The following is a 16,993-nucleotide window of genomic DNA, read 5'->3' as shown; positions in this document are numbered from 1 at the left end:
CTATTTATTAATATATTATAAGTTGAATTTATTTGTCTAATTCATATGTTTTTTTATCTTTTGATTTCTCTTAAAATGTTCACTCCACTACTATATTACATATTTTTAATTAAATAGTTTATTACTAACTTAAAAATTATATTTTATATATCAATTAAAATGTAGATAACTTTAAAATGTAGATAATTTTAATAACCAAATTTCTTTTACTTTAATAAACTTAAAATGAAAGTTTTATTTTTAAGCTAAACAAATGTAAGTTTTATTTTGATAAGCTAAAGAAGAGGAAAGTTTTATTTTTAAGTTAAATAAGATGGAAATTTTATTTAAAGCTAAATAAGATGAAAGTTTTATTTTTAAGTTAAATAAGATGAAAGTTTAATTTTAAAAAACACGTGGCACAATCATGGAAATGCATAAATAAAAATATTTAAGTTAAATAAGATGAAAATTTTATTTTTAGGAATGAATAACTAAAGCCTGCAAAGAAAATGTAAAAAAATAAATTAAATAAGATGGAGGGTATTTTCGTAAACAAACAACTTATTCTTAGAAATTATGCAATGAATATAACTTTGAATATGACCAACCAAACAAACAATAAAAACTACTCTCAGCGTAACTAATCACATCATAACTTATCCCAGCATAACTTGTATCCAAACCAAGCGACCCCGAAATATTTTTTGATTGTTTTTATTTTATATGTCTTTTGAATATTTTAAATTATTAATTATTTTGATTTTATAATTTTTTTTACTAAATTACCAATTATGTTTACATTTTTATTTCAAAAAAAAATATTACTAATATATTTGAATTCATGATTAAAATTAAGAAATTTGTTTCTAAAAACTCGAACTATATATGACACATAAATTGAAACAGAGAGAGTATCAAACTTTGTTGGGACATCGTCATCATAAACAGACTCTGTAATATGTGGATTCAAATATAATTAAGTCTCCATATGAATATCAAATATCACATAGAAAAATAAAAAACACAATGCACAAATTTAAATCTAATTGAGCTTTCATACAAATACCAAACGGAGAGAGTGTGTATCAAACTTCTCTTACGTAACAATATTCCATCTCTAATTTACATAAGGTGAGCTATATTTTATTGGTATCTTGTGAAAGAATTTTGACCTACTTTTGGCCTCTTTCATATAGTCTTTGTCTTACCTATTAAGCACTCATTTCTCCCCCTCTCTCTCCCTTTCTACTTTCTTCTCTTTTCTTTTTTCTTCTACCAAATCCATCTTTCTATCAAAACAAAAAGGAAGCACTAGTGTAATTGGATGTCTAGAGAAAGGTATAGTTACATGGCCAAAATTGCTTTTCTCATTTTCATTGTTTTTCCTCAAAATTTGAAATTAGCTACGAACTCTATTGCCAATCTATGGCTAGATCACTCATATCTAACATGATTTTTTGATATTCTATCTTTAATCCATAACTAAATAGGATCATCGACAATTCTTTTTCTGTTTAGCTACATAATTTGTTCATCGCTAATTCATGTTTTCAATTGTTAAAGGCCTAATAGACATACTATACTTTTTGTGTGTGTGTGGATATAGAGAGAGATTGGATGAGATCATTGGAAAGAAGTTAAAGATAGAGAATATTGATGCAACTTCAAAGTTACATATGCAACAAATTATGGGAAGGAGACATATAATATTGGAGCCTTCATGCCCAAAATTGAATACTATTATACCTTGTGCTGCTTGTAAGCTTTTGAGAAGAAAATGTGCTGAAGAATGTCCATTTTCTCCTTATTTCTCTCCACATGAACCCCAGAAATTTGCTGCTGTTCATAAAGTCTTTGGTGCTAGCAATGTTTCTAAGTTGCTCATGGTAAGTTACATAGTATTAAGACTTCATTATTTAGACCTTATGAGTTCTGAATTGAAAAAAAAAGAATTTTGCATGTATCGATATGTTTTTTCCCCAAATATACATAGATTCGACCCTGGATTTTACTAAACCCTCAAATTAATTATTGTTGGATCTAATAATACAACACAAATTGTGGAGAAAATAATAATACCATCTAACCTATTGACTTTTTTCTTTTATTTTTGTGTCTATCTATAGATCAAGAATTTAGAACTTAGAAGTTGTAAGTTCTAAAGTCAAAGAGTTGAATCTGGAATGTATTCCAAACTCTTTTATACTTTTTTTTTGTGCATAGACATAAAGTTCTATTATGAAATATTAAGGTGGCGTTTGGCCCTAAGTAGTTTTGGGGAAAAATTTGAAAAATATTTGAGAACTTGTGTTTGTCCATACAATATGTCATTACTTGACAAATATTTTTGGTAAAATCCCCAAGTTCTAAAAAAAAATAGAACTTGGGAAGTTTTAAAATTTTTAAAATAACCCCAAACTTTTATATTTAAAAACACCAATCATTTATTAATTCCAACTAAATATTTATCTACCAATTTACTCCATTAATATGATCAATCAAGATTTTATAAAAGAATAATTTGGTATTACCTCCTCCGGAAAAGAATAGTTTGAGTGACAAGATTTGGAAAAAAAAATATTTTTAATTCGATTAATGTATTGCTCTTGCTTATAATGTTATTTTGTTGTTGTTGATTGTTATCAATTATGTTATAAGCTTTTTTTTTAACGAAATATGTTCATTATAAAATGATAACATAAATTTATGGGTATTTAAAATATTTTTTAGAACTTACGGATATAAATTAATATTTTTAAAATTTTCATCAAAACTTGGAATCAAACGCATGGTGTAATTTCACCAAAATTTCTCTCAAAAATAACTTATCAAGAATATTTGAAAACTTAAGGCCAAACAGGCCTAAATTATGTCAAACTTGCGAACTCATCATTAGATATGTCACTAAAGTATATATGACTCAAATAAGTTGATAAAAGGATAATAGAATATACCTAGCTCTTTGACTTTTTCTTTTGTTTTTATTTTGTTTTATTGACTTGTTTATAGTTGTATATTAGTAGAAAATATTATACCTATTGTTAAACCTAATTACATTTTTAATTTTTGGACACATTTTACTTTGAGTTGAGGTGTAATTATTATTAAAATAAAATGATTAAACGAGTTCACATGGAGGAAAATATATATTAAATTCTTATACCTGATTTCAATTAGCTTAGAACTGAGGCATAATTATTATTATTTATTTTATTTGTGAAATAAATTGTACTTTTGTGTGTGTGGAAAAATGTGTAGGAGGTGCCAGAGAGTCAGAGAGCAGATGCAGCAAATAGTTTGGTATATGAAGCAAATGTGAGGCTAAGGGATCCAATATATGGATGCATGGGTGCAATTTCAACTTTAAATCAACAAGTTCAATCATTACAAGCTGAGCTTAATGCAACAAGGGCTGAAATTTTGAGATATAAATATAGAGAAGCAACAAATAGTCTTATTATTGCATCCAAGGGTATTGGAGGCGCGGTGGTCGTGGCTGATCAGGTTCCACAAGCTCCTTCCACTCCCACCCATCCACCACGACCACCGTTGCCCCAAGAATATTTTGGGGCTGTTGTCCCTTCTTCTTCTTCTCCTTCTTTAACTCAATCAGTTGTGTATGCAATTCCTTCTAGTGGAGCCAATTTTAGTGTTATCCCCAACAATAATATACCCTATTTTGACTAGCTAGTATATTCGATAATTAATGCTGAGTCGAATTCAAGAACTAGAATTAGTGAATTTTTAAAATAATTTTGTACTTTTAATATATATATATAAATGAGTTCGAATTGAAACTTGTGATGAGTACAATTGACCATATAAAAACCTTCTAGATCTGCTTCTGAATTGTTATAATGATGGAAAATAAGTTGCCTACTTTAAATTTAGGTCACGTATTTTTCTCTTAATGATATACGATCGAGTTCAACCACTTCATGAATGATTTTATTTTGGGAACATATGATTATGTTTGCTTCTTTTAGGCATTTCTCGCAAGTTTTTCATAGATTTTTTTTTTTTTATTAACATTCTTAGCACTGAGTACATTGTATATACTAGAAATTATGAATTTCAGATTTAATATATTTATTGAAGATTAGTAATTTTTTATAGTATATAATCTAAGTTAGACGAAGAAATTGAACCGAAAAAAGAGAATGGCGCTTTGATTTTGATGGTTGTTTTTCCGGGTGTTACTTTTATACATTAATAATATAAAGATTTTATACTATTAGATCAACTAAAAAAATAATTTAAGTAATACACATAGCCAGTAAAATCTATAATAGCTCGTAAAGTACTATTACAAGGATCCATTTATGGGAAATATTTACTTTTTTCAAGAATAATTATTTATTTTATTTTTAAATCAGTGTTTGATTATGAAATTTTCAAATCTAACTTGGAGTTAGATTTCAAACTTAAAAAAAGTGCCCCAGACCTGTCTTTTCGTTTCCATCTTTATAAATTTCAAATAAAATAAAAATATTTCAAATTTATCACCAAACACCTACTAAGTATTAATATAATGTTAAATTGCACTTATATTAAGTAAGTAAACATTTCATTGATGACTATCCATAAATATAAGTTGACTATTATTCCGAGTATCTATTAATAACAACCTCTTTATCGCACATAAACTAAAAATGAAATTCGTATACATCTCATTTTGGAGAAGAGAAGTCCCACACCTGCATAACAGAAGAAGAGAAGAAGAAAGGCAGAAGAAAGTAAAAGAGAAGAGAAGAAAGAAGAGCAAAGAAGAAAGCAAACTGAAGAGTTAAAACTCTTCAGTTTCCCTTGGTTTGAAGAGACACACGTGGCCCCTTTCCCATCCATACAAACATGGGATATTTTCAAGAATACACAATATACAAATACTATAATCTTCCACTCTTGGATTTAAGCACTCCACATTTAAATATAATTTTGCCCATATGATTATGGGCAAATAGAATAAAATTTTGTATAAGTTCAAGTAGGACAAATATAACCATTTCCCTTTGTCTCTATTACAACCATTGTATAGTTCTATATAAATGTGTTGCACACACTATGAAAATACACAGAAAATATTCCTCTTTACAGCATCTTCTCCTCCAATTTTTACATGGTATCAGAGCACTTCTAAGCTCGATCCAAATCTGTGTCAAAATATCAAAATCACCTTCATAACCTCTAGCAAATCAGAATGCCTGAAACAATTGAAATCAAGTCAGGGAGTGGTGAGAAAGGAATCACATATGAAAACAACCATCCTTATTACTTAAACAATTCGGATTCACCTGGTATGACTCTAGTCAACGCTGTCTTTGATGGAAGAGGATACCTAGGTTGGAGGAGATCTATCCTCTTATCTCTATCAGCCAAGAGAAAACTTGGTTTTATCAATGGAGCCTGCAAGGCTCCAGATCTGGAATCTGGAGAATTTGAGCAATGGAGTTGTGTGAATGATATGATAATATGTTGGATATCCAATGCACTATCTAAGGATATTGCAGATAGTGTGATGAGTTCCAAAACTGCCAAAGAACTTTGGGACAGTCTAGAACAGAGATTTGGCAAATCAAATGGTGCCAAACTCTACCACCTACAAAAGGAATTAACAGGACTAATGCAAGGGAATAGTGACATTGCAGGATACTTCACAAAACTCAAGAGATTGTGGGATGAATTAGATGGGATAAATGTGATTGTCTGTTGCTCATGTGAATGCACTTGTGATGGGAAAGCAAAATTAACAAAATCACTGGAAGATCAAAAGTTGATTCAATTCCTAATGGGACTAAATGATGTATATGCTCAGGCAAGAGGAAATATACTCATGATGAACCCCTTACCTGGAATGGATGTTGCATATTCCTTACTTTTGCAAGATGAGAACCAAAGGGAAGTGTATGCAAACACAAATCCCACCTCTGACTCTGGATCATTCATGGCAATAGGTCAAGCAAAGCAGCCAAACAACAAACTGATTGCTGAATTTGCAGCATTCATGGCTAGTGGACAAGGCAGAAATGGACATAGATTCAAGCAGCAAGCATTCAGAAGCACAAACACATATCAGAGGTACACCAATCCAAGCCAAAGATCTGACAAGCCACAAAACAAGTTTAAGGGTAGGAGAAGATATGACCCAAATCTATCATGCACTTACTGTGGGAAAACAGGACATGTGCATGATGATTGCTACAGATTGCATGGATTCCCTGCAGATTTTGAGTTCACTAACTCCAGAAACTATCAGCCACAAATTAAGGCAAATGTCAGTTTAACTCAGCAGGTAGATGAAGACATAGGGAAGACAGATTTTGGAATCAATGATGGAATTCTTGAGGAACAGTTTAGTAAGCAACAAATTGCAGAAATGATGCAAATGTACAAGCAAAGCAAGCTGACACAAACAGGAAAAACAGGAATCAATGCAAATGCAGTGGCTGGTACCATTCTTAAATACTCAAATTCTGTGCTTCCTAATCTTAAACAAAATACTTGGATAATTGATTCAGGAGCTTCAGAACATATGTGTTTTGATCCCAATTCCTTCTTATGTCTAAGCCCTCTCCCTATACCTTTGAATATTAACTTACCTAATTCTTTCAAGGTAAGTGTGACCCATGTAGGCAGCATCTCTATATTACCAGGACATGTCATAACTGATGTGCTACTTGTGCCAGATTTTAAGTACAATTTGCTCTCAATTCACAAGTTTTGTGTGCAGTTTCAGTATGATGTCCTATTCACTGCTACTGGGTGTTTCTTGCAGGACCTTTCAATGAAGAGTCCTCAAGCTTTTGGTGAAGTTAGAGAGGGACTCTATTTATTGGAATCCAGTAGTGACAAGTCTAGAACTATTTTAAATTCAAGTACTGTATCTTCATTTCAAAAAGGCAGAAATCCCATCTCACAATCAACTTCAGTTTTTAATTCAGTACATGTTAATGCTACTCCTAATGTAAAGCTTTGGCATGTCAGGTTGGGACATCTCCCATTTTCAGTAATGAAGCATTTAAGTTTTCTTCCTTCTGAATCTAAGTCTGATTTTATTTGTGATATTTTTCCTAGAGCTAAACAAACTAAACAACCTTTCCCAATCAGCACCATAAAATCCACACACATTTTTGATCTCATTCATATAGATACTTGGGGTCCCTACAAGTGTAGTACTTACAATGGTTATAGGTTCTTTCTCACCATAGTAGATGATTACAGTAGAGAGACATGGACATTCTTGCTGAGTACTAAAAGTAATGCTTTTCCTGTACTGAAGAATTTTCTATCTATGGTAGAAAGACAATTCAATGTCAGGGTCAAAATAATCAGGTCTGACAATGCCTTGGAATTGGGAAAAGGCACACAAGAATCAGCATTTCTTGCTTCTCAGGGGATTTTGCATCAATTGACTTGTGTAGCTACACCTCAACAGAATGGAACTGTTGAGAGAAAACATAGACATCTTTTAGAAATTGCCAGAGGATTGATGTTTCAATCCAAATTGCCTATGTGCTACTGGGGAGAATCTGTTTTAACTGCTACTCATATCATTAATAGACTGCCATCTAGTGTGCTAAAGGGACAGACACCCTATGAAGTACTGTTTGGACAAAAACCTGCCTATGATCATTTGAGGAATTTTGGGTGTTTATGTTATGCTTCCACCCTGGTACAAGGAAGAAACAAGTTTGATGAAAAAGCTACTGCTTGTGTTTTGCTGGGATATCCTTTACAGCAGAAAGGATACAAATTGCTGTCCCTTGATACAAAGAAAGTGTTTGTATCCAGGTATGTCAGATTTCATGAATCACATTTTCCCTTCAACTCATCTGATACCTCACACACACCTATTTTTTTCAACTCCCCTTCTTCCTTAGATCATCATTTTGATTTCTCCCCTCCCAGTCACTCAACCCCACCTGTTAATGATCATTTTTCAGCAACAACTTCAGAACTTCCACCTATTACTCCTGATTCTAGTACACATTCTGAATCTACACTTCCTCTACCTACCTTACCACAACTTGACCATGCTTATCCAAGTTCTACTGCACCAGGTAATTCTACCCCTGATCCCATAACAAATATGCCAAGAAGGTCTAGCAGAATATCTCATGAACCTGGGTACCTAAGAGACTACATTTGCAATAGTGTGGTGTTCACTAATCTATGGAAAGCTTGTTTTAATCACCCTCATAAGGCTAACAAATATGCCTTCTCCTCCTTATCCCTCAACAATCAGCAGCTACTTCATTCCCTTTCTACTATTACTGAGCCTAGCTGTTATGGCCAGGCTTCTCAACATCCAGCATGGAGAGAGGCCATGAACTCAGAGATTCAGGCTTTGGAAGCCAATCAAACCTGGGATGTAGTCTTGTTACCTAAAGGAAAAAGAGCTCTACCTTGCAAATGGGTATACAAAATAAAACATCTCTCAAATGGTAACATTGAAAGACTAAAGGCCAGACTAGTAGTAAGGGGGGATATACAAAGAGAAGGTATAGATTATGGAGAAACCTTTTCACCTGTTGTAAAAATGACCACTATCCGGTGCTTACTTACCATTGCAGCTAAGAAGAAGTGGCATGTTGCACAACTAGATGTCAACAATGCATTTTTACATGGTGATCTCCAAGAAGAGGTCTTTATGAAATTTCCCACAGGACTGACACCTCCTAGTCCTAATCATGTCTGTCTTCTGAAGAAGTCTCTATATGGTTTAAAACAAGCTTCAAGACAGTGGTATGCTCGGCTTGCAGGAGCTTTAGCCTTTAAAGGTTATTCCTCTTCTCTAAACGATTACTCTCTCTTCTTTAAACTCAATGGGGAACTTATTTCCATCCTAGCAGTCTATGTCGACGACATTCTTCTTACAGGGAATGATTTGAATGAAATCGAAAATCTCAAACGTTTCCTTAATACAGAGTTCAAAATTAAAAACCTGGGAGAAATTCACCATTTTCTTGGGATGGAAATTTTGCGAGAAGACCATGGCTTTATTGTAAATCAACGACAATTTACCATGGACTTGCTTCATGAGTTCGATGTCTCCCATCTACCTGCAGTCAACTCTCCACTCGATCCCTCTTTCAAGCTTCGAGCAGATGATAGTCCCCACTTGGACAACCCCACTCTTTATCGCCATTTGATAGGCAAGCTGAATTATTTGACCAACACTCGCCCAGATCTGTCATTTGCTGTCCTTGCCCTAAGCCAATACATGCAACGGCCTTGCTTGTCACATTTCTCGGCTGCTTTACGGGTTTTACGATATCTGAGCTCAGATCCAAGTCAAGGCATACTATTGTCTTCCAATCCATCCCTTTCCCTACTGGCTTTTTGCGATGCAGATTGGGCTTCATGTAAGGATTCTCGTAAATCAGTTAGTGGATTCTTCATCACCCTCGGAGGTGCCCCAATCTCTTGGAAATCGAAGAAACAAATCTCGATCTCCTTGTCCTCCGCCGAAGCAGAATATCGGTCTATGCGACGTGTTACTGCTGAACTTACTTGGCTAGTTCGCCTTCTTGAGGATCTTTCAGTTCCCATTTCACTTCCAATTCCATTCCACTCAGATAGTCAAGCTGCCATCCATATAGCTCGCAATCCGGTCTTCCACGAGCGCACCAAACATGTTGAATTAGACTGCCATTTTGTGCGACAACAGTTTCAAGCCGGTCTGATCACTCTTTCATTTCTTCCCTCTAAAGACCAACTTGCCGATCTCTTCACTAAGCCCCTTTCTGGGGTTTCTCACCACTCGATTCTACACAAGTTGGGGGTCATCACTCTCCCCTCCAACTTGAGGGGGGATGTTGGAGAAGAGAAGTCCCACACCTGCATAACAGAAGAAGAGAAGAAGAAAGGCAGAAGAAAGTAAAAGAGAAGAGAAGAAAGAAGAGCAAAGAAGAAAGCAAACTGAAGAGTTAAAACTCTTCAGTTTCCCTTGGTTTGCAGAGACACACGTGGCCCCTTTCCCATCCATACAAACATGGGATATTTTCAAGAATACACAATATACAAATACTATAATCTTCCACTCTTGGATTTAAGCACTCCACATTTAAATATAATTTTGCCCATATGATTATGGGCAAATAGAATAAAATTTTGTATAAGTTCAAGTAGGACAAATATAACCATTTCCCTTTGTCTCTATTACAACCATTGTATAGTTCTATATAAATGTGTTGCACACACTATGAAAATACACAGAAAATATTCCTCTTTACAGCATCTTCTCCTCCAATTTTTACATCTATTAATAACAACCTCTTTATCGCACATAAACTAAAAATGAAATTCGTATACATCTCATTTTCTTCGTACCTTACTCGTAAGATCACATTCGTACTTTGTTATTATTGTTGATCCTTATTTTGCGGTTAGTCATTTGTAAAATCACATAGAAAACACCCATAATTCAAGAAAAATAGGTAACTGCACGTGTGTTGGTAGCTGGCCCTTTGCCTTTGACTGCAGTAAAGTCTGATGTATTGATTTTGGGTACATGCAAGTCTGTGCCATTAAATATTTAAGAAGCTAATTAAAGTATATGTACTCATTTTGTGTACATATAAAAAGGATGGTACCATAGAAACAAGACATAAAATAGAATGGCTCTCCAACTTGTCTCTTTTTGAAATATAATCAGATCAGAAATTAATAACCACAAGTGTTGTATTTAATGCACATTTTTCGAATTATTAAATAATAATTGTATGAAGCAAAATTAGATCTAGTGAAAAGAGTGAATGATACCATGATACGTGATGAGATCAAACACGAATGACGGCAACCTAAGGAAAATGATGGAGACCTTCCAGGGTATATGTCGTGAAGAGCTTCAAACGTCTGTCCGATTAGGAATAATATGTGACCGTATAGTCGAAAGTGGCATTATTCAGGAAAGATCGCCTTATAGTTAGAAGCGATCATAATGACCCTCGAGAGCCCACAACAATCAATCTTGAGAATGTAGGTGCATGCTTTTAGATAGTCTTTCAATGTCAAAGAACATCGTCGTTTCAATGTGAAATGACGATTAAGTTTTTGTGTAAAAGAAGACGAAAGCATGAGAAAATTTCAAGAGGCTTTAGGTTATTATCTTTTTCTTCCTTATTTAGTATTCCATGAAAGATGCCCCAACACATCCCTTCACTTCACTTGTACTATCCATTTCTTTTTTACAATAGTACTCACTTGAAAGAGACTTTGAGCTCGTAAAGCCCCTTTTTAGCTTTTGGACGTGTTTGCCTATGCTGACTTTAAGCCATAAAGTTCTTAAAGTCAGTTAAAAATGAAAAGTTAGGATTCCAAACTTTTTTTTTCCAAAGTGCTTAAAGTCATTTTCTTTGACCATGGAAATTACTTTTATATCCCTTATATTTTAACTAAATTCTCAAACTACCTTTTTTTTATTCTTTTAACCCTAAAATTCACATCATAAACACTTTTATCCAAACACTCAACTGCTTATTTATAAAAATAACTTTCAGCACTTCAAAGTTCTAAAAGCACTTCATACATAAAAGTTACTTTTTTTAAGCCCATCTAAACGGGCTCTTTGACGTTTTAGTCCAAATGAATTTGATCAGCTATTATCCGCTTATCTTTAATCTTTTTTATAAATTTTACTGTTTATCAAAATGATGATTTTTTCTGTAAACAATAATATTGTCATATAAAATGAAATGAAGTGAAAAACGCACTTCCTTCATCTCAAATTATTTATCGTTTTTTTCTAAAAAGTATTATCTCAAATTATATATTATTTTAAAAGTTTAAGACAAAAATTATAGTTTTTTCTTAAAAGCTACAAAGTCATTGTGATATTATTACTTCTTGAAGTTGTTAATGTAGTTTAGTCCTAAGTGCCTATTTAGATTTTCCACATTTCTGTTGATACGATGACAAGATGATTTTGACAATTGCATACTTATTATTTTATTAATGTAGACGATACATAAATTAAATAAATATTTAATAGAGAGAGATTATAGCTTAAATATAAATAAGATTAAAGAAATAAAAAAAAACCTCCTAATTAATATTTCTTAGTTGACATATAAAGAACGATAAATCGGTGAGTAATAATAATAGGAGTGGCATTGCTTTTATTTCAAATAGAACAATACGAAACTAATGAATAGTTTAGTAGTGGTGTTTTTCTTCATATAAGTGGAGGACTTGCTCGGGGCCAATGCATTCATTTGCAGTTTCTGAAAAATATTTTTTCTAGTTCTAGTTTTGATTGAAGCTTGGTTTGTGATTTTTGCCTTGGTTAATTTATGCTGTGTTGTAAATTATTAGTGCACTCCCACATATTCGGTGGTTCTCTTTCTTTGGGAATCATATGACAACTTCTGATTAATTAGCGTAATGACTGGTGCCTGCCTACTTTGAAAAAAAATTGACAAAAAAAGAAAAAATTAATTGACATATAAATCAAAAACACGATAGATGATTTGAGATGAAGGATTATTATTTTGCAAATTAAGTGGTCAGTTTTCTTGCAATGAAATCTTTATAATGATAAATATTAACTAGAGTTAATAAGATGTTAGACATGTGTTTTCAAAACATTATATTGGATATTATTATAAAAATTTTATTTATTTACATGAAGATTTGAATAGTTCACTTTAAAGTTCTAAAATATTTCTTTTAAAAAGTGAGTATTTCTTATCTCTTTCTTTCTTTTTATATAAATTTTATATTTTTTTACGATATCCAAATTAATTTTTTAAGAATAAAATCATAAATTTATCATTTAAAATTTCTGAGGCCTAAAGCACCTAAGCCGATAATATTTAAAACTTGCAATTTGATTTTTCAAATAGCAAAGTTGTTTATCTCTGAAATGAATAGAGTAGTTTAGAAGCTCATTATGAAATGTTATTACTTAATTAATTGTTTTCTCTATTATTTTGTCTAGTATGAAAAAATACAAAAAAAAAAGAAGGAAGAAATATTCTTTTTAAGTACTGAGATTTCATTCATGTAAAACTAATACAATCAGTTTAATAAGGGTTTGATCCGAGTGTTTACATTTAAGTCAAATATTAGATTTATGGATTATTCAAGAATGCCATATATTTTGAGTTATAATCTTGAAAGGTCATTGAACTATGAAAATCTAATAAAGTCACTAAACTTTGTTTTGTATCAATAAAATCACTCAATTAAAGATTTTTATCTTCAAAAATAACTCAATTATATTTATTATTAAAATAAATTTGACATGACATCATAATTTTTTATGTCATTTAATTAAGATTCATCTTAGCTGTTATTACTCTATCTGCCTAAAAATAAGTGTCGTTTTAATTTATTCATGCTTATTAAAAGAAAATAATAAACATAATGTATTACTTACTAAATTATTCCTATTTATTAGATTATTATTTTTTTGAGAATTCAAAAATATTAAGAAGAAATAGTTCTTTAAAATACAAGGGTATAGTTGAAATAATTATTATTTTTTTCTTGAATTTTGAAAGCGATAATGATTTTGGAACAATTTCTTTTTGTTGCTAAAATGACACTTGTTTAATTTTAGAATAAAGAAAATACATTTTTATCTTGAATTTCTAAATTAATATTTATTTTAGGACAATTCTTTTGTTAAAACAATACTTATTTGGAGATAGAAAAAGTAGCATGTATATTTCCATCAATATTAATTATATCACTTACAATAATCTTTGATAGACATAATTAAATGTAGCCAAAGGCTGTTCATATTACCAAGTCATTATCACATGGCTTATTAATTAGTTTCAATGGAATTATTAAAGTAATGTCCCTCTTCTGCTATTGAAAATAGTTTTTAAACTCTAATTGTTTCGAATTCAGTAATATAAATAAAAATATCAATAGAGAATCAACAAAGAGATCAGCAACGTATGAAATACTTCAATACTTCACGTTTTCAATCTATCAAATATATAATATTCGTAAGTAACTGAGTCCGTAGACATCTATATTATCCACCAAAGCCTTGGCCCAATTTCAAAGTACTTATCCGTATACTAGAGAATCAATTTTTTATATTTGTTCTTCACTACTATTTTCAGTTTCGAGGTCCTTTATTAAACAAAAAGTAAATGTAAAAAGAATAACAATACGATGATAAATGGATAACAACACACAAGTGATTGAATTGCTCATCATTACTCATAAAATCTTTATTCCCAATTCCTAACGCAGTAGCAGTAGAAAACCTTCAACTTTAAAATTGAGATTTAATTTCTTCTTTTTCGACTCCAATAAATAAATAATATCCCTATCCATATATACTATTACAAGAATTAAGAATTGGTTATATTTTTTCTTTTTGAAGCCTCCGGTTGTCCCTTGTTCGGTGTTTCGCCGCCGCACAAGTGAGTACTTCTCCTTTTTTCTATTCTTTTCTAAATCTCTTGTATTAAAAGTGACAAATCCCATTAATTATTTTAATAATATAAAATAAGTTGTATAGGGTATTATATAAATTACCATTTTAACCATTAATTAAATTAGTTATCTAAATTTACCATCAACTAAATAACCGTAATTATCGAATAGTCCAAAATATCTCTTTAAAATTTATGATATGAGTCTTTTATGAAATAAAAGCTCCAATCCTAGCACCAAATTTTATATTAAATTTGGTGCAAAGCAACTTCAATCCACTGCATCAAATTTTACTTAAAAAGAATCTTTTTTTCTCTCTTTATTATTATATTATTATCTATTATTTCATTTAAATTTTCTTATTTCATAAAATAAAATTCTTTCTAAAAACATTCACTATATAATTTTCATATTGTTTCAAATTATAGTCGTTTAATATAAAAATTATTTTATATCATAATTTTTTAAATAATATAAATTGCTAGCAAATATTACATATTAACATAATAATGGATAACACAAATAAAAGTGAAATCATTAACAAAATATAATTAAATAGACATTACACAATTAGAATTTTTATTTTAAATTCTACATGAATATACAACTTTCAAGATCACTACGTACGGTGCTCCCATAAATGTTCTATTAATGCATTACGTAGTTCAAAATGAGCTTCTTTATCCTTAATTTTTTATGTCGAGCAAAAAATTATTGAAATCGATAATTTTCATCTACTGCAATTTCTACCGTCGGAGTTGAACCATCTAAAGCATCTTGAATTGGTGCGTTAAGATCACACTCATCCTCAATTATCATGTTGTGCATTATAATATATGAAGTTAATATATTCACCAATTTATATTTTTGCATATTTAATTTTTGTCAAGGTTAATTGTACCTCTATCCAATTCAAATTTATAGTAGAATTAACATAAATTTAATTTCAAAAAAAAATTCAAGTAAAGGAAAATAATATATAAAAAAATTAAAATTTTAATCTAAAATTAATATTTATAAAAATATTACGTAAAACTAATAAAATATTTTAATTAAAACATACCAATTTATATAATATTTAATTAAAAATATGATATAATAAAATAATAGTAAAGAACAATTGGTGTGATAAATAATATCTCGCCAAATTTGACACACCAAATTTGATGCAAAATTTGGCATGGATCGGAGATGGCCTAAGATCTCGCCCCTTCCTCCACACACCCCTCGCGGATCCTAAGCTACCTGACATGCCAAATTCATAGTGACTATTTTGGTATTAGAGTGAAAGAAAGCAAATCAAATGCTATGTTATGTCAGGTGGTGTTTTTGTGGGACATAAATACAAGTAAAATTTATAACTAAGCACTTTCAATTCATATAATTGAAAAATAACTATTGTTATAAAATTGAACTTTCAAGACATTTAATGAAAGTTCACAATTGTACACTAGTAAAATCTATGTCATCTTCTTCTTCTTTAGCATATATCTAAGACGTTTTCTTCTTCTTCGACTGTATGTTGTATGTATTTTTTTTTTATTGGCGGAAGCGGAACAACACTATATGTTTTATGTATAGATAGATCAATATTTTTAGTGTCACACAATCGTATGGTGTATGTAGGGGTGTATATGGATCGGGTTGGTTCGGATTTTTTACAAACCAAACCAAATCATCTGTGTCGGATTATTAAATCTATAAACCAAACCAAACCAAGAAAAGTCGGGTTTTTTTATATCAATTTTTCTTGGTTTTTTTTGGATTTTTCGGGGTTTTTAGGGTTTCTCGATTTTTTATAGTATCTAATAAAAAGCACAAAGCAGTGCTTCTTAAAAAGAGTTCTAGTACAAAATATCAACGTATAGGATGGAGGCAGAACACTGTTTGAAGTTTTAACTTTATAATATAACTTTATAAGATAAACTTTTTTTGTATATTATTTAGATGGGCTTCTCAACTCCAAATTTAAATGTAAGAAAGAAAACAAAAATTATGAAAAATTTTAAATATATATATACAAAATTACATTTTAATAAATATTTTTATGTATAACATAATTTAAAATTAGTATATCTATAATCGGGTCGGTTTGGGTTCGGTTTGACTTTTTTTAGTTAAAACCAAACCAACCCTATAATGGTCGGGTTTTTTTTCCAAACACCAAATCAAGTCAAACCAAACCACTAGTCAGGTTTTTTTTCCGGTTTGGTTCGGTTTGTCGATTTGATGTGGTTTATCGATTTGCCCTGTACAGCCCTAGGTGTATGTATGTAAGGTTATTATCCTCGTGAATTTTGCATATCCACATAACTATATGAAAGAAAGAAAAACAATAGTCAAAAAGGAATGCAAAAGATAGTAGTCAAAAAGGGCTACAAAAGACAGAAAAACAATAGTCAAAAAGGGCTGCAAAAGATAAAAAATGCATAGGCAAAAAATGTAAAACTTTGCCAAAACGCGTAGAAAATTAACGCGTAAATTTTCTACGTGTTTTCATCCTCCTATAAATAGAGGGTCTCATGCCCTCATTTAATTCATCCAAAAAAGGCTGCAAAAGACAGAAAATGTGTAGGCAGAAAAATGTAAAACTTTGACAAAACACGTAGAAAAT

The 16,993-nt window shown here is 31.0% G+C and overlaps 1 protein-coding gene across 1 annotated transcript; it reads left to right on the top strand.

The window, feature by feature from the left end:
- The first annotated feature begins 1,232 nt into the window (after positions 1–1,232).
- LOC129900442 (LOB domain-containing protein 15-like) lies at positions 1,233–3,669 on the top strand. Its single transcript, XM_055975414.1, has 3 exons — positions 1,233–1,320; positions 1,589–1,868; positions 3,241–3,669. Exons 1-3 carry the CDS (start codon positions 1,307–1,309, stop codon positions 3,667–3,669), a joined length of 723 nt encoding a protein of 240 aa, XP_055831389.1. The 5' UTR covers positions 1,233–1,306.
- Positions 3,670–16,993: the final 13,324 nt, after the last annotated feature.

This window comes from Solanum dulcamara, chromosome 8 (assembly GCF_947179165.1).
Source record: "Solanum dulcamara chromosome 8, daSolDulc1.2, whole genome shotgun sequence".
In the NCBI taxonomy this organism is placed as follows: domain Eukaryota; kingdom Viridiplantae; phylum Streptophyta; class Magnoliopsida; order Solanales; family Solanaceae; genus Solanum; species Solanum dulcamara.
This window is presented reverse-complemented; position numbering and strand designations above follow the sequence as displayed.